Here is a 24,561-nt window from a genome sequence, read left to right as displayed (position 1 = left end):
CAGAGGGCGAGTGGGGCAGGAGCTGGCACTTACTTCGATGGTGCTGTCCAGCGATCCCACGCTGTTACGCCGCCCCCGCTTCCCTGCACCCACAAGCAAGGAGCCCAGCGTCAGAGCAGCAACCCCCCCTCCCCACCCTGCTGGGCTCCAGAGCTGGGCACCAGGCCTGGGCCCCTCCCGGGGACAGACACCCCTATTCCCTTTCCCCCATTGAAGAGGGGAAGGTGGGGAGGAGGAGAGGTGGAGGAGGAGGCGTGAGAGGAGGAAAAGATGGAGAAGGAGGAGAGGTGGTACTGGAGAGAGAGAAGAGGAAAGAGAGGAGGAGAGGTGGAGCAGCGAGAGAGAGGGGCTAAGACTGTGGCCCCACTTCACACTCCGTGGCCCAGACTCTGGGCTCCACCTGATCTGACCTGGCTCCCAGGCCCCCTGCGGCATGGTGCCCAGGGCTCTGGATAAAGGCAGGGTGCGTGCGTGTGTGGTGGGTGCAGGGAAGGCTGGCGGTCAGTGTGATAGGAGGCAGAAAGGACGCCCTGTCCCACATCTCCCCAGCCAGGGCAGGGCCCCAAAGACTTGCCTGCGTCAGAGAGGTCTCGCAGGGAACTGCTGAGTGCGCCCCGTTTGAGCCCATCGCCTGCCCCATACGTGTCCTCCAGGCTGCTGCGGGCCAGCGTGCCATTCACTGAGTCCTTGGCCCCTCCCGGCTGTGAGGCGTTAGGCCGCATCATACCTTTCTGCTTCTCTAGCTCCGCTGGGTGGTAGTGGGAGAGACAGGGAGAGAAGGTCAGGGATAAGAGTGAAAGGCCACCTGAGAGATGAGCCTTCCCCATCCTTGCCCACTCTCTCCCCAGGGCTCCTGCTTTGCCCACTGGACAGGCAGCATGCTACCCCCAAACCTCAGCTCCATCTTTGAAGCCCCCCTCCCCGCTACCCACACTGCCCAGCCCCGTTTTGTGCCATGTCCTCTGGCTAGGTTTTCCCTCTGTTCCTCTCTGGTGCTTGCTCCTCCGGTTTCTCCTGCTCCTCCCCTCTTCCTCTCACCCTTCTTGCTCCCAGCTCCCCTGCCCACTCTCAGTCTGGTCTTCCAAACCACCCCTGCCCTTCAAAACAGCTTCACAGCTGCTGGTCACAGCAGGGGCAGGAAGGATTATGGCAAAGGGCAATCATTCCAAAGTCTGCTTGGTTCTCAGATATCTTGCTCCAGAGCAGAGGGCTCCTGGAAGGACAGGAGCAGGAAACCAACAGGAATCGAAGCCTCTATTATATGCCAGCAGTATGCTGGGAGCTGTGTTTACTTGATTTCACTCCATCTCACGACAGTTCAGAGGTAAGGCATTATTATCCACATTTTTCAGAGGAAGAAACTGAGAATCCGAGAAGTCAGAGAGCTTGCCCAGAGTCATACAGCTGGAAATGGGGAGGCCATATTCTGGAAGCAGTTCTGCCTGAGTCCAAAGCCTACATTCTCCAGCCTCTTTCTACCCCACCTCCCTGAGGTGGTCATGGAGACCTCTATCGCCCTCCCCCTCATATTGGTACGCTCACCCCTCTCTAATTAGCCCCTGGGTTTCAAGGATCTGGTGAACTGATATGTGGACCCTGCCTTGCTGAGGAGTAGCATCGACCCTGGAACCATGAAGAGCTCACCAAGCAGCTGTCCACTGCCTCAGTTTCTCTCTGTGTGTCTGCCTGCCTCTTTCTCCTCAACACCATGTTACTTAACTGTGACTGCTTAGCCTGGAGAAGAGAAAACTTGGAGGGCATCGAGTGGAATGAGATGTAATCACTATTTCCCATTTATATATGCTGAAAGTGACTTGATGCGGCCTCTAGGGGCCAGAAGAATGGGTGATAGGGACTCAGCTCAGGAACTGGAATGTGGGAAGAGGACACCTTGTCTACCTTACCTCATCGAATCTCCACAACTCTGTGAAGGACCTTTCATCTTCCCAATGTCATATATAAAGAAACTGGGGCTCAGGGAGTCAGGCAACTTGCCCTGGTTTACCTAAGCGATGAGTAGCAAACCTGGGATCTGAAACTAGAGTCCTACCTCCAGAACCCTGATTCTTCTCCCTGCCGCCTTTCAATAGAAGGAAGAGTTGGTTCATAATTTGGGCTTGGCGTAATAATCTGCTGTTCAGAGGTAATGAGCCTCTTGTCACTGAAGGTATTCAAGCAGAGGCTGAAAGTTTCCTAGAATGAGGGTAGGAAGGCTGGACAAGCTCACCCTCGACTCTGAGATTCTCAAAGGACAGAATTCTTGGTGTCTGCAGGGTGCTGTGTCAGGAAAAGGGGAAAGAGGTGCCACTGGGCTACTCACACTCCACACGGTATTTCTCCATCTCCTGCACCTCGGCAATGGACTCGCGCAAGTCGGATGTGAAGCGAAGCCGGTCCTGGAGGCTGGGGGCGTTGAAGATGATGAGGACTTTGCGTTCCCCGCCAGGTACCGCGGACAGCAGCTTGATCCCAAACTGGTAATCTGTGGGGAAGGGGGAGGTCTGGGATCTTCAGCAGCTCCCCTTTGCCCTACCCCGCAGCCCCCAAGCTTCTGGTACTCATGGCCCCGCTACTCCCTGTACTCCAGATATGAAGGCAAATTGAACTCTAGCTGCTCTCTCAAATCCCTTCCTTCACATCTCTGCTTCTACTCACATTGCTTCTGCAGCCACCCAACAAAGCTCCTCTGGCTTGGTCTTTCAAAGCGCAGCAAGATCACCATCTCTTCGGCCCACCAGAAAACATACACACCCCATGGTTCTCTCTGCCAGACCACGAGCTCCCCAGGGCACAGACCCAAATTATACTTCACCCTGGCCTGCCCTGCATCCCGGGACCAAGTAGGTGCTTTGGAGATCTTAGTCCCGTCGTAAAGGGCTCCAAAAAAAAAAAAAAACAAAAACCGGAGGCTGGTACGGATGAAGGATGAGCATCAGGGCCATGGCATAGACTTTTGGGATGCAGGAATCCAGGAAGGGACTCACATGAATTCTGGAAGAGCTGCATGTGCATTTCCACGAGAGGAAAGGACTGACGGAAGCTGTACGTCACCAAGATCTTCTTCTTCTGGAAAATTTTGGTGACCTTTGGCGGGGCAGGGGGGAGATGGAGACAAGAGGCAGGGTTTGGGTGGGGAATTTCCACATGACACCTATTTCTCAAAGCCGCCCTCTCCCCTCCCACCAGCACTAGCGGACACATACACACAAACACACATACCCATGAGCTGGGAAGAACTGAAGCTTGAGAAGCAAAACGGAAGAGACGGGAGAAAATGCAAGTTCCTCATATGTAATGACGACGCACAACAGGCATATACGATTTTTACAGGAAGTAACTGAATGCTGTCCTCTCCAGAAAGCCTGTTGTATCTAACACCTCACACGCACTCCCCTACCCCACCCCCTTCTCTGAGCTGGTAAGCTGCTGCTTCCGTGCCTTTCACCAGGAGGCTTTAGCTGAGCACTGTGCGGGAGTGGTCGCCCCCTGCTGGACTGGGAGCACCAAGAGGAGTCTGGTTTTCGGGTTTCTTGCCCATCCCTGAAGATCCCAGCCAACAATGGCAAATGCCATTGAACCCATGTCTAGAGCTAACGGGTCTTCCTCTCAATAGCCCAGGGTCTTTGTCAAGTGGTTGGGCACTCTGGATTCGACCACCATAGGCTCTGAACACCTCAGGCAGTCTATGAGTGGCATTTAAAAGCAAAATACTGGGCGCCTGGGTGGCTCAGTGCGTTAAGCCGCTGCCTTCGGCTCAGGTCATGATCTCAGGGTCCTGAGATCGAGTCCCGCATCGGGCTCTCTGCTCAGCAGGGAGCCTGCTTCCCTCTCTCTCTCTCTCTCTGCCTGCCTCTCCATCTACTTGTGATTTCTCTCTGTCAAATAAATAAATAAAATCTTTAAAAAAAAATAAAAGCAAAATACTTCATTTCAGGACTGTTACAGCGTGTGGTTATGCAAAGCTTTTTTTTTTTTTTTCAATCCTTCGGACCGTGAGCTCCCAAGAACAAGGACTAAGTTTCGCTCATCTCTGTGAACTCAGTGCTTAGCACGGGGCTGGACACACTCTGGCGTTAGTGCGTGAGAGGTGGTGAGATATTTACTCAGCACCTGTGTGAGCCAGGCCCTCCTCTGGGTTAGGCTATTCCCCATCTGACTTCTTAACTCCATCCTCAGGACAACCCATGAGATAGGGATTAGCCCCACTTCGTAGAGGAGGAAATTGAGGCTTAGAGAAGGCATTCTCAACTAGAGATGACTTCGAACCCTGGGGGACATCTAGCAATGTCTGGAAACAGTTTTGCTTAAAGGAGTGCTACTAGCATCTAGGAGGTTGAGACCAAGAATGCTGCTAAATGTCTTCTAACGCACAGAATAGCCCCCATAACAGTTATCCTGCCCCAAATGTTAATAGTGTTGAGATTGAGAGACCCTGTTCTAAAGAATTAGAGAAGACCATGGGGGTAGGGTCGGGGGGAACAGGCCACTGTCCTCAAATCCCTGAGGAGCAGAAGAAACACTTGTTCTCTGTGATTGCAAGGGCCCAGGGAAGATGGTTAGAAGAAACCCATTGGGAGACAGTTTCTACCAATCAGAGCTGTCTAACCAGGAAACTGGCTGCCTTGGAGGAAGGCAGTCTTCTGTCTCCGCAGTCAACCAGGGGGCCATGCAGGATACTGGTTCTTGCTCCGGGTAGGAGGTTGGAAGGGAAACCCTGAAATTCTCTTCCCACTGGCAGAGTCAATAAAAGTCCCAGCTCTAAAAGATGCATGTCTACAGTGGTGACAAGCTTGGTTTTCAGAATCACTTTGAGCATCCTGACCACCTGAAGGTTTCGGAGTAACCTCAGGGTCACAGGTTCCTCTCCTTCCAGCCAACACTCTGGGCTACAGAGATGGACGGGGACTTTTTCTATGGCTTCCCAGGTTGTAGGTCTGTCAAGTCCCCTGGTCCTCACATTTTCTCCCCCGTGCAGCTGTCCACCACCACCAAATGGATCCGAAAGGGGAAAGAGGGGCATAGGGGGCCTGTGCCTTATCCAAGACGGCACAGAGGCCATGGCGAAGCACCTCACCCACCACACCTCCACCCGCCACCATTAACGTGGTTCACCCTAGACCCAGGGTCCAAGCTCAGCACCTCCTCTTCATTTCCTTCCCCTGCCCTCCGTACCCCAAGGCACATACCACAAGGAGATCGTTGAAGAGGAATACTTCCCGCTGATGCAACCCTAGCCGCTGGGGGCGGTTTGGATCTGGCACCTCGTAGAGTTGACAGCAGCAAACCAGTCGACGGTGAGGAAGAGACAAGACCTAGGCAAGCATGAAGAAATAGGTGTCAGCAAGGCTAGCATGCCAGCTTTGGGCCTTCAGCACCTTACCGTTTAACCTCAGGAGGAAGTCTACTTCTGATACATATCACTGTCACTGTGACACGAGGAGTCCGAGCAATGGAGGTGTCGGCTTGCCTTTGTTCTTAGAGCTCTCTCTGTCTGGAGTGCCTTTCTTGCCCAGTTCCATATTCCACTCTTCCTCCGCATCCCAGTTCTATGACTGAAAATGACTTTTCCCTCCTTTCTGCTCCCTTAGACTGACTATAAGGCAGAAAGAAGTATTATGCTGACACTCCCCACTCCCAGTCTGTGAATGTCCCCAAGGACGGAGACTCTGTCTGATTTTATCAATGTTCCTATTTCCTAGTGAAATGCTGGGCTCTGTGGAAAGGCATCTGTAAATGTTTTTTTTTAAAAAGATTTTATTTATTTATTTGATGGAGAGAGATACAGCAAGAGAGGGAACACAAGCAGGGGGAGTGGGAGAGGGAGAAGCAGGCTCTCCACTGAGCAGGGAGCCTGATTGGGGGCTTGATCCCAGGACACTGGGATCATGACCTAAGCCAAAGGCAGACACTCAACCAACTGAGCCACCCAGGTGTCCCAACATCTGTAAATGTTTGTTGACTATAAGACTAGAGGGTGTTCTTGGTTTTGGTTATCAACTAACTATTACCTTGGTTCCCCACCTGGGATGGAGAGGCAAAACTACAGGTGGAAAGGATGTGCACTAGAGGCATTCCCCCAAGAGCATCTCGCTCTGTACCATGACCCCCAAGGAATGCATTATCACCATTATCACCATTCAGCAGGAGACGGGGAGTCTGGGGCTCAGAGAGGGATACTGACTTACCTACCACTCAGTGGCAGAAACCAGCCCAAATCCTGTCCCCTCTGCAGCCCCCCAAGGCACTTACCGGTTTCTTGCCCACAATCATGCGCTCCACGGCCTGCACCTGGGACACATGGTCATCATTGGTTCGCAGTTCACGGCCCTGGATACGCTGGTAGATGCCCACCAGGAGGTCTCGGGGGATGTCTTCACCATTATCAACCCCTGCGGAGAGGAGCAACACAGGGATATATTGCATAAATGTGGGGGGTGGGTGGCAGGGGTTCTCCACAATATCCCACACTGAAGCAGGAGTGCAAACAATGGCTATGACTGGAAGGAGTGTGCACCCTCAGTCCTTTGGTCAGGACCGGGCCAGAAAAGGCATCCTTTGTCAAGTATCTGGACGACCAGCTGCTTTCTTTCCCAGCATGGGGATTTTTTCTAAGCAACTCAGAGCACGCTGTGATGAAAATCATCAGATACTTTTTTTCTTTTCTAACTAGCAAAAATAATGTTAAATTATATATCCAGTGTTAAAAAGAGGGCAGGGAAGTGGGCACGTATATGAACATAACTGTTTTGGATGATAACTTTGCAAAAGCTTGAATACTCCATGACTCTTTTCCTCGGAATCTGCCCTAAGGAATTACTCAGAAATACATGCAAAGATACATGTACAAGTGCTACTTACAGGAAAACTTCGAAACAACCTAAGTTCTCACAACAGAGGCCCAATTAATTAAAGCTGAGTGTATCCAGTTAAAATAATTTACAACTATCCAAAACTTGGTGTTTACAAAAAAGCATGAAAAAATTCCTGTAGCAAGGTAAGTAGAAAGAGCAGGATAATAAATCACATTCACGGCGCGATCTTAACTTCATAAAAAGTTCCATATGCAGAAGGAAAAAGACTAGCAAGCAACAAAATAAATTATCAACCATGGTTGCCTCTAGGGGGCAGAATTCGGGATGATTAAACAATTTTTTCTCATTTGCTATATTTCTGAAGTTTCCGGGTATGAGCAAGTATTCATTTCGTTTGTTTGCTTATTTATTTAATAATTGGAGGGGAAAGATATATGCATATACTATATATATATATATATATACATATACACGTATATACATACATATATGTATTTATATGTGTGTATATGTATTTGGAGAGGTACTTCCTCTCCAAATACATATACACACATATACATATGTATTCACACATATAAGTGTGTATGTACATGTACGTGTGTGTACATACAGAGAGAGGATGACGGAGGGAGAGAGGATGGGTGAAATGAATGAATGAATGAATAAATGACTAATAGCAGGATTCTGGGAGACAGCTCCAGATGGCCTCTGATCTAACTCTCTCTTCCCAAGTCTACCATCCTTCTCCACTCCTGACTGTCTGCTGAGTGAAACCCACTCACTCTTCCCTCTAAACCTTCTGCTAGAGAAGATGTTTTCTCCTTTGGAAATGCCACACCTCCTCCTTGGGCAGGTGTTAAGGGAACATCCGTCATCACACCGCCTTTTTACCTCAGCTGCCAAAGAGCTTGAGCCCAGCAACCGTGCACAGCCTGCTGGTCAGCCAATTTGTCTCATCTGTTTGTTTTTCCTCAATTCTGTTTCCCCCTCTCATTTCTGTTTAAAAATCCTAATGTCTGTGCTGTTTTTAGTAGGCTGGTCTTTGGTGAGATGCCAGGGCTTGACATCAATACAATAAACTAAGAAAAAAAGGTCAGGGCGCCTGGGTGGTTCAGTGGTTAAGTGTCTGCCTTTGGCTCAGGTCATGATCCCAGGGTACTAGGATAAAGCACAGCAGTGGGCTCCCTGCTCAGTGGGAAGCCTGCTTCTCCCTCTCCTACTCCCCCTGCTTGTGTTCCCTCTCTCACTGTACCCCTCTGTCAAATAAATAAAATCTTAAAAAAAAAAAAAGGTCACCTTGACCTTTTTTCTCACCTGGCATTCAAGGCCCTCATGTATTGATTCCCACTGACCTTCCTGACTGCATCGTCCACCCCACCTTTTTTTTTTTTTTAAAGATTTTATTTATTTACTTGAGAGAGAGACAGTGAGAGAGAGCATGAACGAGGAGAAGGTCAGAGAGAGAAGCAGACTCCCCATGGAGCTGGGAGTCCGATGCGGGACTCGATCCCGGGACTCCAGGATGATGACCTGAGCCGAAGGCAGTCGTCCAATCAACTGAGCCACCCAGGCGTCCCTCGTCCACCCCATCTTGATTGTTTTCTCAACAACTTGTCCTACCTCTGTGCCTTTGTATTCTTATTGCTACATAAGCCTCCTCTATTGCTATTCTGTCACATTATTCATGTCTTCAAGGCCCACCTTAAAATGAAAATGCTACTTCCTCCAGAAAGTGCGTTGGAGGTGGGCTCTCTCTCCTCTGAGCTCTGATTGCACTTGTGGCCTGTCTAACATCACGATTCGCTCTTTCTCTTGTGTTGGGTATCTGGTCTAGTAAGTCAGTCTGTCCCACAAACCAGGAGCTTTAAGGGCAGGGGCTGGGGTGTCCTTAGCGTCCAACACAGGGCCGGGTACATGGGAGGCACTCAGGGTCAGCTGGCTGGTCAAGGGAATAAGTGAACATATGGATGGAGGAAAGGGTACAGAGAAGAATTAAATGAGTCTTTATGGGCATAAATAAAGAGGAGAGGGAAAGAGGACGTGATATGTCAATGAGTGGATCAGTACACGCTCTGTAAGAGCCAGGGCTTTTAGCTCTCATGCTTACTGCTATAACCCCAGAACCCACTCGCTCAGTATTCGGTGCAGGAATGAGCAGACAGACAATATTCGAGCGAATTAATAAGGGAACGTGGCAGCTTTGGCAGAAAAGGAGAGAACCCCACAGGTTCATCTCCAGGGAGTCTATGTGATCTTTCCCCTCCTTCCCCAGCCCACTCCCAATCTTCCCACTCTCCCTTCCCAGGTGAAGAATGGGACAAGCCGATAGGGAGGTGTAGGGTCACCTCTCAGGTTCTTGATGAAGTCATCTAGTTTCATCTTGCGTTCAGCCTTGACGCTGGGACTGTACATGTCGGTATTGAGGAGGATGATAGCAAAAGCGAGGATGAAGATGGTGTCTGGGTTTCGGAACTGGCGCACGAGGGCTGGGTTACACACACAGTACCGCTGGCTGCAGGGCGGGATCATGGCCAAGGTTAGTCACCAGTAAGCTTCACCTACCCACCATCCCTCGCTCCCACCCCACCAATCCAGTCTGGTGCCCCCAGCCTTCTCCCCCAAGAAACGTCCCCAAGCCTTTTGGGCATGTCTTCTTCCTTCAGTTTCCCCATGACCAGCATGTAAAAACCACTACCACTACCTTTTATGGAGCTCCCCTAGGGGACTTAGGTATATTGTGTCATGGAATCCTACCACAAGCCTGCAAGGTAGTGATTGGCAGCCCCATTTTACAGAGGAAGTAATGAGACCCAAAGGAAAGAGGTAAACTGCGAGGTGAAAGAGCTGGCAAAGGGTGAAGACAAGATGAAAATCCAGATCTTTCTGACTTTAAGGCAAATCCTTCTCCCATTATGAGCAACAAGTTCTCCGTCATTCTTCTGTTTCTCTGCTACATACCCTGAAATGTTGGGGCCGGGATTTCTATCCAGGTCTGCCTAATTCCCAAAGTATCAAGGGTGGAGGATAAGAGTTAAGGGCACTGGGTCATGGAGGAAAACACACTTGAGTTCAAATCCCGGCTCCACCTCTTACTCATTGTATGACCCTGAGCAAGTTACTTCACCCCCTAAACTTCCGATTTCTTATCTGCAACAGGGGGATAATAATAAAAGCACCTACCTCATTGGGTTGTTATGAGTATTTGGTCAAATAATCGTACGAAGTGCCTAGCTCAGCACCTGCTATCTGGTGAGGACTCGACAAGTGTTAGCTGGGGCTGCTGTCATCAACTTTTGGATGTCCACATCTCAGGTGCTGAGCTAGATACTCTAGGTACACTACCTCTGATCCTCACAATTGCATGACTGCCTGGCAAGATAGGACTTATAATTTCCATTTTCTGGTGTGAGGAAAATCTGAGGTTCAGAGAGGTGACTTGGAGACACAGACTCCGCTGACCCCTGGAAGGAGGTTAAGGGAAGTTTTGGGAATGGGAGACAGGCACACCTGAAGGCTTCAATGAGTCGCTCCACTTTCTGGGCCTCGCCTTGAACTCGGATGTGGGATTGGAACTTCCGGAGTGCATCATCCAAATCCATGGAGGAGAAGTCCATCTCGTCCACCACACAGCTGTGGAACAAAGAAGTGGGTATGGCACTCTCAAATCCTCTGTAGAAAACCTCTGACCTATCCTGACCTGCCCGAATAGACAAACACCCCCACTGCCAGACTTCCAAAATCTGGACCCATGGCCCTAGCAAGTACTTTCAAGGATGGAATGTTTGAAATGGAATCCATCCCAGAAAAATCAAGGCCAGACACATGGTTACTAAGGGTCCTTTCCATTGACCCACTCTTTTCAGAGACAGAAAAACTGAGGCCCAAAGCAGGTCCGAGGACAAACAGGGCCACCCAGAAGACTTGTAGAAATAGGGCCAAAAGAGATCAGACCTTTTTGAAGTACAGGGGCATGGGAGCAGAAAGGTCTCTTCATCCTGTTTTGTAAAGTTTATCCATGCAAAAAGGACCAGCTGCCCACTTCCTCCCTCCTGCCCTCCTTTTCCAGGAATCCCTGGCCCAGTCTGCCCCATCCTGGGGTCCTCACTCCAACACATCTCTGTTGAACTGCTTCTGCCGGTTCCCTAGGAATTCCCCTATCATCTGCCGGCTCAGGCCTTTCCGTTCCAGGATAAAGTGAGCCACTCCCACCGGTGTGTCTGACAGGAAGCCCCGCTCGATCAGATACTGGATGCCCTTCTCTGGCTTCCTGCAGAAAGAGGGGAGGTAGATGAGATGACTATCCTCCGAGACCTTGGCCCTCTGTCCCACTACTTGAACTAATTTGAGGTCCAACCACAGCCTCAAAGTACCAAGGAAGTTGAATACATAATTTGGCCCAATCCCTTCACAGATGTGAAAACCAAGGCCCAAGGAGAGGAAGCCACTCTCACAGAGCTTCCAAACTCCAAGGTATCCTCAACCCAACTTCCTCCTCCATGGGAGCCACACTATGATGGAAAGAAAATTAAGATCTAATGAGAGGCTGCTCTATGCCAGGAGCTTCCATACCCCTAGCAGGCACAGAGGAGTCCTGGGAAAAGGCGTGAGTTCCAGGCTACGCCCTTCTCTCCCAGTCACAAACCCTCTGAATAGGAAAGCAAAGAGGTTACCTTGTCTGCGTCTCACATTCCACCCAGACAAGGTATTACCCAGCCTCTGTGGGTTGTTCAACAGACAAGATACTCCCCACTTTCCACAAGGCCAAATCTGGGTCTGAACTATCCCATATTCAGAACCCCAGAGCCTTAGGCCCCAACGAGGCTGGAATTTGGAAGGGACTTTGGTGCCACCAGAGTCTCAAGTCCATTACTTACCTGTTGCATGACTCAGGACAACTCCTTTTTACTTCTCCAAGCCTCAATCCCTTCTCTATAAAACAGGGACACTACTTCCCACCTTACTGAGCTATTGCAAGAAGTAAATACAGGTGATGGCATCTACTAAGCTATAAAGACATAGGGCATCCATTTTCTCTTCCTTTTCTGACCAAATGTCACGCTTCCACCCCGCTCCTAGGCACCTGGCACAAAACCAGGCATCTGGAAAGAGCTCGGTCATGGTCACGGACTACTCCAGCACCCCACGCTGCCCCCCAGTGCCTCAGATATATACCCTGCTAAGAGATGGAAGCCCTGAAGCCCAAGGAAGGAACACACCTTTCCCAGGGCTGCATACACAGTTTGGCCAAAGTGGGGTTACGGGTCCAGGGCTCCTGGGACTCAGAGCAGGGCTCTTGATACATTGTATCACCTCCTCACCGAAAAGGGGATGTGGGGGAACTGAGGTTCAAAACCTATCCCTACAGACAGCAAACTGGGGCCCAGAAAAGGAAGCTTCCTGCCCCAAGTCCCACAGCCAGTCAGAGACAGTATTAGGACTAGAGCTGCTTCTGAAAGAGGGAGGGTGTGTGTGCGTGTGTGTGTGTGTGTGTGTGTGTGTGTGTGGTGAGGAGGGCTTTCTATTCTGCCACCCCGCTGCCCAGGCCAGGGAGAAAGCCCATCCACAAAATGAGAGAGGACAGCAGAAACAGGAGCTCTGCTTGGAGTCCAGCCCCCATGGTCCAAGTGCTTCTGGCAGGATAGGGAGGAGGTGAAGAGGCAGGAGCAGGGAGCACGTACTTATTGAACAGGTTGAGGCCAATTCTGTAGTGTCGCCTCTGCACCACGTCATTGTTAAAGGCTGGTGAGTCCCAGCTGTGCCTCGTCTCCCGCTGGTAAGTCTGCTTGCACAGGCCTGTGGATGGAGGCTCCCTCAGGCTGTCCCTCGAAGAGGAGCCAGAGCTGCAGTTGATGGTCTCATTGGAATTGCTGGAGCTCTCAAGGCTCTCATTATCTCCACCATCAGAGTTCTCGCCTGCTGCCTCACACTTCCCCAACCTCCGACCCCCAGCCACACCACTGGGCCCGGTGCCACTGTTGGGGGCTGGTGGCAGGGGCCCTGGTGGGGCTGGGGCTGGGCCCTCTGGGGCTGGGTAGTGGCGGTGTGGGATTGGGGCCCTGCCTGGTGGCCCCTTGTGCTTCAGGGTCCCATGGGGGCTGCAGCCATCAGCCTCATACACCAGCTGGCGATGGACAGAGCCGCGATCTGAGCGGTCACTCAGGTCCACGGAGCTGTCACTAGGAGGCTCAATGGTAAGCAGGGGGAGGTGGGCGGCCCGCAGCCGGAAATCCCGGCACTCCAAGCACCCAGGACCCCTGCGAGTGCCTTCCTCACGGGCACCATCTTCCCGGGTCCCTGGTGGCACTGGTGGAGGAACTGGTGGGAGAGGGGCTGGTGCCCAGAACTCGGGCCTGCCCTGGGGTGGGGGCTCTGTGCTGGGCAGTCGCTCAGGGGATGGTGGGGGAACTGGGTCATCCAAGTAGAGGGGAAGATCACTGAAGGATGTGGCCGAGCTGTCCTCTTGCTGTTCCTTTGACTCCCGCTTCTCCAGCTGGGCTGACCCTGGCTCCTCAGACATGGGCCCTGATGGGTGGCAGTTCAGGGCCTCATCAATGGATTCAGCCAGAGACTTTACCTGTGTGGGCGGAAAGGGGAAGGGGGAAGGGGAGAGAAAGGGAGGAAAGAGGAAGGGAAGGAGGATGGGATGGTGCAAGGGAGGAATGAGGAAGGGAGGAAGGGTAAGAGGGAGGGAGGGAAGGAGGGTAGAAGGGAAGGAGGGAGGGAGGGAGAAAGGGGAAATCTTCCTAGTGGGTCAGCCAAGAAGAAGTGGTTCCCCTCCCCCACCTCCACAGGTTCTCTGCAGTATATAAAACAACTCCCAGGGAGCCATTGTGAGCTCACAGGAGCTGGGTAATGGCGACAAGTTCTCTTCTCAGAAATCTCAGTATCTCCTTCATGTCCCTATAGACCCAAGCCAAATGCCATCTCCCGGATTCAATCCTTATTTCTTGCCTCTGCCATTCCCCAGGGTAAACCAAAATCTCGGCTTCCTCTGGGCTCCCAGAGCCCCCCATCTGGTTCTGTCTTACGAAATCCATATAGTTATTATTTGAGATCCAAACCGTGGCTGGTAACTCGGCTTCTCTGTGGTATCCAGTCTCTACACCCTTGTGTACCACACTGACCAAGGCGTGGTCTGTGGAACCAACAGTATATGGCAGAAGGGATGGGATGTCACTTCCGGGATTAGGTTATGAAAGACTAGATTCCTTCCTGAGAACTCCTGTTCACTCTTTCTCTCTCTCTCAGACCCCTTGTTCTGGAGGGAAGCCACACCATGAGCAGCCCTTTGGAGATGTCCACATGGTGAGCATCTGTAGTCAAGTGAGTGAGCTTGGAAGGAGACCCATCAGCCCCAGTCAAGTCTTCAGAGACTGTGGTCTAAACCTATAGCCTGATGGCAGCCTCATAAGAGACCCCGAGCCAGAGTCACCAGCCAAGCCACTCCTGGCCCTCAGAAACTGCATGAAGGAATAAATGTTTCTAGTTTAAGCTCAGTCTTAAAGTTCAGTTTTAAGCTACTAAATTTCAGCATCATTTGATATGCAGCAATGTAACTAATACACGTAACTAACATACTTCTCCATTGGACGTGGACAGCACTGACAGCTGGACCCAGGCCTAGTCCCTCATAGAATCACCAGACTGTGATCCCGTAACCCCCATTCTCCCCTTGAGGGCTGGGTCCAGGTCCGGCTTCCCTCTTTTCAGCTCAGCTCAACACACTTGACACAGAAGAGGTATTCAATTAAATGTCTGTTGTTATGAATGGATGGATGATTTCAATCTTCCCTTTAATACTTCTTTCCTTCCCCCTACATATATCCCCTCCAGGGATAGCCCAGGGGTTATCCCTAGCTCCAGGGAAGCCCATCCTGGCTGATGGCAGGGCCAGATCACAGAGATTAGAGAAGAATGATTTCTTCTCTTACAAGGCTTCATTCATTCATTCTTTCATTCAATAATCTCTGCCAAATACCTCCTTGGTTTTAGGAAGGAAACTAACATGTACTTAACAGCCACCATGCATAAGTGCTGTCATGTATATTTCCTAGCTGAAGTGACTCTTCACACAGCTTTAGAAGGAAGGTTTTACCTCTGTTTTATTGATCATGTTTCAGTGAGGTTAAGCAAGTTGCTGAAGATCACATTTCTGGGAGATGGCAGAACTGGGATTTGCACCTGAATGGCTCCACAGACTACACCCTTGAGCTGAGAATGGTCTCCTTCCACCACCACCACCACAGCCTATTATATTCCTGCCATTCGGTGTTTTTGCCAATGCATTGCCTGGGCAAGCAACACCCTCCCAACAGTCTCTAACTTGCTAAATCTTATCTGTCTGGTAAGGCCCAGCTCCAGTGCTATTTTCCCAAAGAAGCTTTCTCTGTTAATCCCAAAAGAAAGTTTCTTTTCCTTCCTCTGGGTTCCCTTGGTACTCTAGGTGGTCCTTCCTCATGGCTTGGAGCCCACTCTGTTTCAGGGGACAGTCACGCACACATGTCTGCTATTTTCTACTGGCTTCGGAGAGCCTTAAAAACCGACCCTGGACAGCTCTCATCTGTCTCCGTCAAGGTGCCCAGCCCAGAGCCTGGTCCCTAGTAAGTGTGGTATAAGAGAAAGGGCTCAGAGTTTGAAACTAGACAGAGCTGAGTTCCACTCCAGTTTGGAGAAGTCCCTTCGCTTCTCAGGGATTTGGAGCCTCAGTCTCCTTCTTTGTAAAACTGGGAAACCACCACCCCTGTCCCCTCCCCTGGTCTCGCGGGGGTCTCGCACACAGCCCGTGGCACGGAGTAGGAGCTCATCACCTGTTGGTTAGGCCTGAACTCCATAGTGGGTCACGTTCCAGAGAGTGGGAACATAAATTTTCTTTGTGTTCTCCATGCCTAGATTTTTAACTTGCTTGTTTTAATGACCTGATTTTTTCGTCTGGCCAAATCTTTCTCCTCAATCTCACAGCCCCTCCTCAAATGCTTGCCAGGCAACTCCTTTTAGTACGGAACATAGGTAAAGAGGCATAGGAGTAGCTAGGGCATGGGGATGGGGAGGAAAGGCCCTTTTCAGGGATACTGACCTGTTTGGAGAAGGAGTCCTCGAGCTCTGTGATATCATTAGAAAACTCTCCAGATGTGGTGACGGAGCTTCCCCCACCATCAATGCCTCCTCCACAGGAGCCTCCATAGGGGAGCCCTCGTTCAAGCCGGTGGCTCCGGGCACCGGCCATGGCACCCTCGTCCAGCGAGGCAGGCTTGCCCTCGAAGTACGCGGGGTTCTGTGCCTTCTCGTACTCCTCAAAGGAGAACTGCATCCTCATGTTGGAAAGGATGATGCGGCGGGACATGCGGCTCTCTGAAGCTGAGCTGCGGAGCCGCTCAAAGTTCTTGTTCATGCGGTACTGGCGAAAGGCTGTCTGGATGGTCCTGGCAGCCCTGCGGCTCAGGAAGGAGCCCCCATACTTCCTCTCCAGCATTTCCACCTAGCAGGGGAGGATCGAGGGGAACAAGGTCAGAAACTCACGCCAGCCTCATTCATCTCCCTGAGCCTCAATCACATACCACCCCCTTCTCTCCCCTCCCCACCGGCCCCAAGTCACAGCTAACTGCCTAGAGCTGCCTGGACACGCCAGGCTGGGCTCTGTGTGGTGTCCTCATTTTAATCTCTGATAGCACTTGGCACATGAGGCTGGATGGTGGTTTTCTTTCTTATTTACAAGAGATAGAGGTCCATTATTCCAAAAAAGTTGGAAAAAAACCCAGAGAAGCCAAAAACGGTGAGAAAGTAAGAAGTAAATTGAGAGCCAGAAGGAGGAAAGGAAAGAGGAAGAGAGAGAAAGGAGAGAGAGAGGGAGGAAGGGAGGGGGAGTAGGGAGAGAGGGAAAGAAAGAAAGAAGGAAAGAAGAGAGGAAGGAAGATCGGTTTGGCTAAAGTCACGATATGTAGGAATAACCACAATTAACATTTTGGTATATGAAATTTTCCTGGAAGGAAAACCTTCCAGGGTTTTTTTTTTCCCCCCATATACATGGCGTTTTGTGCCCCCCCCCAGCCTTTTTTTTTTTTTTAACTAAATGATATCCTGTGTGATATATGTGATGTACTATAGCACAGTCTTCTGAAAGTGTCAATGGATGTGTGTGCTTCTCATATTGGATTTTTGGAGGACTGGGGCCGGGTCTTATTCTTCTTTACATTTCCAGTGAGGGCTTGGAGCTCAGTCGATGTTTGTTGAGTGAAAAGGAGACTCAGCGGATGGATGGTGAATGAGTGGGTAAGTCTCCAGTAGGGCAAAGAATCCTAGAGCTCGTCTCCCATTCTGGGCTTCCTTTCCCTCCCTGGATACCACCCTCAAGTATCCCTCTTTGGGGATCCCTCCCTTGGTTCTCTCACACCCCCATTCCCCTTCCCAGCTCCCATTCCTAGCCAGAGCTATCTCCTCTGCACCTTTTTGTCCTGCAGGTCCGTGGAGAGTTCATAGCTGTCCGACAGGGCCTTGGAGCGCTTTATCTCCTCCTCCTCCTGCTTCCTCAGGGCGACACTGGCTGGCTGGAGGCGAGCTCGCTGAGCCCAGGGAAGGCCCACCCCAGCTGGGGGGCCCCCCATGTGGCTGCTGGTGGGGGGCAGCTGGCTCAGCCGGTAGGGGGGTTGGCTCCCAGGACTATCAACCGCTGTGCTCAGGTCACTGCCTGGGGCTTCCCCCTCCACACTGTGGGGATGAGATAAGATGAACCAGGATGTGGCACCAGGAGATGGGCCTGCTCAGCCAGACTGAACATGGGTGGACCAGATCCCTTCCCACAACCCCATCCTCCCCAGCTTCCACACAGACGTAGGAACCCCAACATTTAAAGGCCAGAGGGGAGGTATACCCCCCACCCCAAGCTGCCCTTGGCAGTCCCTTCCCTGCAGGCCCTCTTGACTTCACAGCCTTACCATCATTGCCCTTCTGCCCCACTGCTCACAGCTCCAGCTGCTTAGACTCCTTTACCTCAAAGCTGGGTTTTCTCACAGACTTGTCCTGGTTCCTTCTCACCCCTCACACCTGGCCCACCATGGTCACGTCCCCTCAGAGCCTTATCCACAGACCAATTTCCTCCCAGTCTTGTCCACTCAAGTCCCTTTTTCTAATAGTCCTGGCCCCTAACAACTCCATCCCAAAACCTTCCTTCCCCTGACAGACCAGTTCCTTCACAGCGCCCCCTCCCCACCGCAGGCCCCTTCCCCTCTCAGCTCCAGCCCCCTCATGGCTCTGTCCCCAACACGGTTTGCTGCACTTTCGCTCCCAGCCTGATCCTCCAGCACCACCCCAGATCAACCAAGCCTGATGCCAAGCCCTGCCCCTGCCCTCTGCTGCCTGGACACTGGCCTGGCTAGTTCCCAGGGTTCCTTGGCTGCAAGGGCTCAGGCTCGGAGACAGAGAGAGGTGCCTCCCATTCAGCATCCTCACAGATAAAGAGCTGCCCTGCGGGGCAACTTCTTTTTCCTCCTCATGGCCTCTTCTGTTCAGCTGGGGGAGGGGGAGGCAAAAGTCTTGAGGTCGGAGACTGGCAGAAGCGGGACACGGGGCCTTGCCCGCCCTGGTTACCCAGAGCTGTTGTTCCGCCAGACTTGCTCCCATGGTGCCATGGCAACCAGGCTGCCAGGGAACCCAGGTGGCGACAGCGCCCAGGCACCCTGAGCCTAGTAGGCAAGGTGAGGAGCCACAGAGGTGAGAGGAATGGAGGAAGGGGGTTGGGAGGGAAGGGACAGGTGGGTGAGGCATGGGGGCTATGGGGGGAGTGGGTGTGGTAGAGCCCAGAGAATGGTCTGGTTTGGGCAGGCACATGGTTGAGGGGGCTCTTAGCTGGAAAGGCTTAAGGGGCCACTCCTCAAGCCCTACTTGGCAGAGGCCAGGGCTCAGGGCAGGGCAAGCTAGGGTGGATGTAGGGGGACTCCCTACCAGTGTAAGAACTTCAGCTGGATCAGACCTGCCAGCCTTGTGGGAGAGCACTTCGGGCTGGGGGCTGGGTGCAGTGGGGAGCCAGTACCCACCCACTCAGCTGAGTCCTGGGCTGCAGGAGTAGAGCTCAGCTCCACCTTAGAGGACCCCCTCCCCGCCCACCATTCATCCTCTAACCTCCCAACATCATGCTATAATACTGCCAGGAACAAGGCAGAAGCAGACTGGGGAGCTGCCCTCTACCCCAAATCCTCTCTCCTCCTGGGCCTCAGGGGTTGTGAACTCCCACTTCAGGCGTCAGACCTAGTCTAGCCCGCCCTCCCCACCCCGCTCCCCGCCAACCCAGGCATCTAAGATGCTCCTCAGGACTTAAGGATCCTGCTCATCAACCTTTCAAACCTCTCCCTCTCAGCATACAGCTTAAACCCAGTTTTGAGCCAATTGTCTCCTCTGTTCGTGAACCATCTGTAGCTCTGCTGCCCACAAGAGATAGCCCAAGCTTCTTATTCTGGCACCTGAGGCTTCTCAAAGACACAATCGCTAATGCTTATGAAGAACTTAGCACATCAGTCACTGTTCTTATCACTTCACATTTAATAATCTGTTTATTCTTCAAAACAACCCTATGAGACAGGTATTATGATTTATCTTCATTTTATACATCAAGAAACTGAGGCCCAGAGAGGTTAAGTAACTTATCAGTGGTCACAGCTCCTAATACTAGAGTCAGGATTCAAATCTAGGCAGTCTGACTCCAGATCTCATGCCCTTAAACATTCAGCCAGACTGCAGGGTGAGCTGCCAGCCTCCCATCCTCTCCACCCTTCCCTTCAGCCTGGCCCAGATCCTGTTTCTCCCAAATACTCCTCTGCTTTCCACCTCCCAAACTGCTCATACAGTACCTTCCACCTGGAATGCAGTCCCTATCATCTCTGCCATCTGCAATCTGAGAAATCCCCCCACACCCTACTTCTATCAAGATTCAGGTCATATGCCACCACTAAGAAGCCCTCTTGAAGCCGCCTCCAGCCAGAAATTATTGCTGATCCTGTTCAGAGCTCCCACTCACAGCACATGTCTGTCCTTCTTTTTATGGTGCAGGTTAGCTTTGGCAAAGCGTGACAGCTATTTGTGTTCATGACTCCCAGAATCCCAGCACAGGAAGAGAATTTGGTAATCTCCTAGCCAGCACCGAGCACAAGGCCTGGAACAGAAGAGCTTGACAAAACCTCTGGAGTGAAGGAGTCAATGAATAAGCTCCGGTGGCCATGCTGATCCTCCCCCCTGAGCCTTGACCTCCGCCCGCCAGTGTCCTCTTCCAATCCATTCTCCATCCTGTGGCCAGAGAGAGCCCTCCAACATACAGATCTGTCCATTTTGCTCTCCCACTAAAACCTTCCCAGGGCTCATCCGAACTCATTCAATGAATAACAGTTGAGCATTTTTGGTATGCCAGGCCCAGTGCTGGGTGCTCGGACTATACAGAATATAATATAATTATAGAATATAATATATAATAGTGAACAAGACACATAAGATGTGTTCCCTAGGGGAGGTGACATTCTAGCGGGAGAAACAGACTATAAATACATACTATCATTGCAGGTAGAGATAAGTGCTAGGGAGGAAAATATGGCAGAATGGTCAAATGCACTGTTTTCAACATGGTGATTAGGGAAGGTCTTTTTGAAGAAATGGCGTAGAAGCGGAGCCTGGATGGAAGTGAGGGAGTGAGTTCTGTGGTCACCTGAAGCCAAAGGAGTCCAGACAGAAGGTAGAGCCAGCACAAAGATGTTGAGGTAGAGCAATGCCTGGCATGTTACAGAAACAGCAAGAAAGCCAGTGTAGCTGGAGCAGAGTGAATGAGGGGAGAGTGAGAAGAGGTAAAGTTAGAGGAGGAATGGGAGCCAAATCGTGAAGGGCAATGAACCCATGATAAAGACTTCGACTTCTGGTCTGATTGAGATGAGCAGAAGAGCGACGTGATCTACCTTAGGCTTTACAGGGATCAACTTTTGGGGGGATAACCTCTAACTACCTCAGCAGAGCCGTGGATGGCTCTCCTGATCTGACCCCTGCCTCATATACCTTCTTCCCCATGACTTCAATCTGACTACATCCTGCCCACTCTTCAACAGTTAGCTCAGGTGCGCCCTTTCATGCCTACCCGCCCCCTCCACATGGCTTGGCTTACAGGTCCTTCCTCTGCTCCCACAGGGCCCTAGAGTCACCCCCATCCCTAGGGCAAGAGCATCAATGAGCTGACTGAATCCTTGAAACTTATGGCAGACCCCATTAGCCCTGTGTTATAGATGAGGACAGGGAGGCTCAGAGAGGGTAATATAAACTTGCTTAAGGTCACTCGGCCTATTAAGTGAGAAAGTCAGAAAGCAGACACAGGGCCCAGGCTGTCTTTGCACGACAACTTGTTGCCTCTCGCCACTTCTGGCTCCATGCTACCCCTGGCTCTCTGCTCTTTGGCAATTCTTCCCTTCGGAGCTGGCCCCTAACTTTAATTGCAAAGGGAAGGGGGCAGGGAGGTCAGGCTGTCAGTGCAGTCTCCCCCAAGAGGGCCTGGCAAAAAGGACAGTGTTTGAGGATGTCCTTCCTGATATCATACATACTGCTGAAAAAACCGGACCTGGGGATGTGAAATCCCTTTACTCAGGGCCCCCAAAACACTGAGGGATATGTTGATCACATGGAAAATCTCTTTCTCTCATATGCACACATGCACACACACACACACACACACACACACACACACACAATATGTGCAGTAAAAAGCTGGGAAGCCCAGCTTCAGTTCTTGACTGCCATTTAGCAGCTTTGTGAGCCTGGCCATGTCACTTTACCTCCCTGCACTTGTTTCTCACCTGTGCAGGGCTAGAGGGAAATGCAATTCCCTCTTTGGATTCCTGGACTTCAGAAAGGGCCTGGGAGGCCCGCCCCCCTCCCCACCACCACCCTGCTCTGGACTTCTCCCAGCCTGGAGCAAAGAACACAAGAACACACACACACACACACACACACACACACACGCCTGTGTGCACTGTCTTCTGGGCCATTCTGTGGGAGAAACTGAAGAGCATCCTCTGCAGCAGGGCGGGGGGCGGGGGGGGGATAAACCACGTTACACAAATAACCACAGTACAAAACTGAAAGTTCTCAAGGCTGGGGAACAGAGGAAGTGTTGGGGGAGCTCAGGAGAGAGATTCCTTCTGCTTGGGGGTGGCTGAGCAGAATAAAAATAAACTCACACTTGCAGCGCACCTTCCCTGTGTCAGGCATTTTCCGCACATTATTTAATCTGCATGACAAACGTGAAGGAAGAATTAGGATTCCTATTTTGCAAGTGAGGAAAAAGACTCCGAGGGGGAAAGTTAACTGCCAGAGGTCTCAGAGAGAGCAAGTGGCAGAACAGTAATCCAAAACCCAGAGTCTGGACTATTTCCCCTGCAGCTTTAAAGGCTTCCCTGGGGAGGAAGCGTTGACCAGGACCTTGCCTCGGAGGAGCTGGTAGAAGTGAGTGAGTGACCTTGTGAGCCAAGGCACTAAGATGGGGAGAGGCAGGACATTCTGTAAGGATTTAGGGTAGCATGGGCATAGACTCTCCCCGATGCTGCTCCTAATGGGAAGTCTCTCTCCCTCCTTCCCTTTTTTGGTGCTGCCCGGAGCCAGGCAGCCAGCAGGGGACAGGATCAGGATGCAGTTGCCATGGAAATGAATGGGGGCTGTTGCTATGGATACCATAAGATGAGGGCTAGAGGAAGCTAGGGATGCTGAGGACTATCCCCATGACAACTTAGGCTGGAAGGGGCGGGACCGGAAGTGGGAGACAAAAAAACAAGAGGAGGAGGTCGGTGCACCTAGATGAGAGCAGAGGCTTGGGGCTCTGGAGAAAGAACCGGTCGGGGGGAAATGGGACACAGGGGTGGGTGGGGCAGAGGAGCGGAGGGACCCCAATCACCTCCATCTCCTCTGATGGTTCTTCTGCAAGCTGTTTCTCCTACCCAATCCCAGTACCCTGGAGATTCCAAACCTGAGGCCAGCCCCACTTGGCATAGGGGCTGACAGGGGAGGGGGTCACCAAAGGGGCTGACTAGGGAGACAGCAGGCAAATGTGGGCTTGGGGGGCACACAGACCTGGGCTTGAATCCCAGCTCTACTGCTTTGCAGCTCTAAAAAGAATTGCTGTCATTTACTGAGTACCTACTTTTGGCTAGGCCTAGCAACTCTGCTAGGTCCAGGTTGTTTTCCCTGAGGGAGATATAACAGATGAGGAAAATGAAATGCAGAGGGATGAGTAACTTGCCCAAAGTCTCAAAGCTCAGCAGTGGTAGAGCCAGGAGTCAAATCAACACTCCCGCTCTTACTCCTGTGCCCCCACCCCTCGACACTGAACCCCCACACACACCCCTCCCAAGTCTGATCTGTATTCTCCAGCTCCCTGTGCCTTCCCACAGTGACATGCGGAGGGCAGAGGCTGGGTAAATATCTGTGGAGTGGGAGAAGCAGCAACCCAGGAGGAAGCAGGAAATACTGAGGTTAAATGGAAGAAGGGCCTGACATTGAGAAGAGTGAGTCATGGGTTTAACTGGCCACAGGGAGAAGCCACAGAACAGGGATGGGCTTTATGAACCGTCCGATCCCTGAGATCCAAACTGAGGCCCACATAGTCAAAATGACGTGTCCAGGGTCATGAAGAATGAGAACCCAAATCTCCTACCTTCCAGGCCAGTGTCTCCGCTTTTAGTTTGAGCAGCCCCTTGAATCTGTCCAGCTGCCCCTAACCCCTTTGAGCTCATAGACAAAGGCTGGGCAACAGCAGGTAACCTGCACCTGCTAGCCTAGTGAGCCCAGTGCCGTTGTTGCTCATACTCTTCCTTGGTTTCTTCTGCCCAGGATGGCCTCCCTCTCCCCTTGGCCCCAGACCTCATCTGCATCTTGCAGCACTCTGAGCATGTGAGCCCTCCTGGAGAGTCAATTCTGACTCATTCTGTGACACACACATACCCCCGAAACACACAGAACCCGACAGGGTCAGCTACTCCCCACTCTGAGTCTTGTGCACACTCACGTGACGGGTGGTCCTTACCGGCAGCTACCTTGTGATGTGTCCCTCCCCTTCCCTGCTCCTGTCTCCCAATGGCAGTGGCTGATATGAGTCACCTCTGTGGGCCCTGCAAGCCCAGGCCAGGGCACAGCACACGGCACGTGCTCAGTGGCCACTTCCGTCCCCTACGACAAGTGACTGTCGTGCATGTCTGAGTGTGTGTGACCATCCTGCCCGAAGACTGTCACCCTAAAAGCCATGGCCCCACATGCTCAAAAGCCACCCACACACAGTCTCATGATTATCTCTACCAGGCAGACACAGAGAGCCTGCCGGGCACAGAAGGTCGGCCCCTTGCACAATCAATCTCCCACACATACTCAGAATTCCTCACACCCAGCCTCACACAATCACATACCCTTAGATACATAACAACGCATGGTCTCTTAATACTGACCCACCCGCCCACCACACATAAGGACACGCACACGTACGTGCAGGCATACACATTTCCCTCACAGCTGACAGTAACCTTCCCCCTTCCTGCAGCACAGGCCCTTGGCCAATTCCATTGCCTACACAGGTGTCCACACCTCCTTGGCTTCCACAGTGATCGCCTGACCTTTATTTGGCCTCTGCCTCCATTTCATTGAACCCCCACCCCCACCCTACCTCCAGTCAGATAAAGGGTAGAATGGTCTCTCCATCTACAGGTCATCTAGCCTCCCACAGTCCTGGAGACCAGCTGAGCAGAGCAAC

The 24,561-nt window shown here is 51.7% G+C and overlaps 1 protein-coding gene across 8 annotated transcripts in view; it reads right to left on the bottom strand.

Moving 5' to 3' along the window:
- Nucleotides 1-24,561, bottom strand: part of IQSEC2 (IQ motif and Sec7 domain ArfGEF 2) — a 78,223-nt gene that overhangs the window by 2,884 nt on the left and 50,778 nt on the right. For 5 of the 8 annotated variants that reach the window (XM_004781217.3, XM_004781218.3, XM_013050352.2 and 2 more), the window contains 12 exons: nt 17,252-17,513; nt 15,886-16,287; nt 12,491-13,386; nt 10,918-11,079; nt 10,320-10,442; nt 9,158-9,324; nt 6,250-6,389; nt 5,187-5,312; nt 2,985-3,084; nt 2,321-2,482; nt 575-748; nt 34-83 (listed from right to left, as the gene is read on the bottom strand). In XM_004781217.3, the coding sequence (XP_004781274.1) occupies nt 34-83; nt 575-748; nt 2,321-2,482; nt 2,985-3,084; nt 5,187-5,312; nt 6,250-6,389; nt 9,158-9,324; nt 10,320-10,442; nt 10,918-11,079; nt 12,491-13,386; nt 15,886-16,287; nt 17,252-17,513 (2,764 nt within the window). Of the gene's footprint in view, nt 1-33; nt 84-574; nt 749-2,320; nt 2,483-2,984; nt 3,085-5,186; nt 5,313-6,249; nt 6,390-9,157; nt 9,325-10,319; nt 10,443-10,917; nt 11,080-12,490; nt 13,387-15,885; nt 16,288-17,251; nt 17,514-17,740; nt 18,214-18,254; nt 18,380-24,561 lie in introns of those variants that run through there. The other 3 variants (XM_045087846.1, XM_045087847.1, XM_013050351.2) reach the window with 3 other exon arrangements.

Source organism: Mustela putorius, unplaced genomic scaffold, assembly GCF_011764305.1.
Source record: "Mustela putorius furo isolate JIRA1106 unplaced genomic scaffold, ASM1176430v1.1 tig00001566_pilon_pilon_pilon, whole genome shotgun sequence".
NCBI classification, from domain to species: Eukaryota; Metazoa; Chordata; class Mammalia; order Carnivora; family Mustelidae; genus Mustela; species Mustela putorius.
Note: the sequence above shows the minus strand (reverse complement) of the source record. Positions and strands in the feature narration are given on the sequence as shown.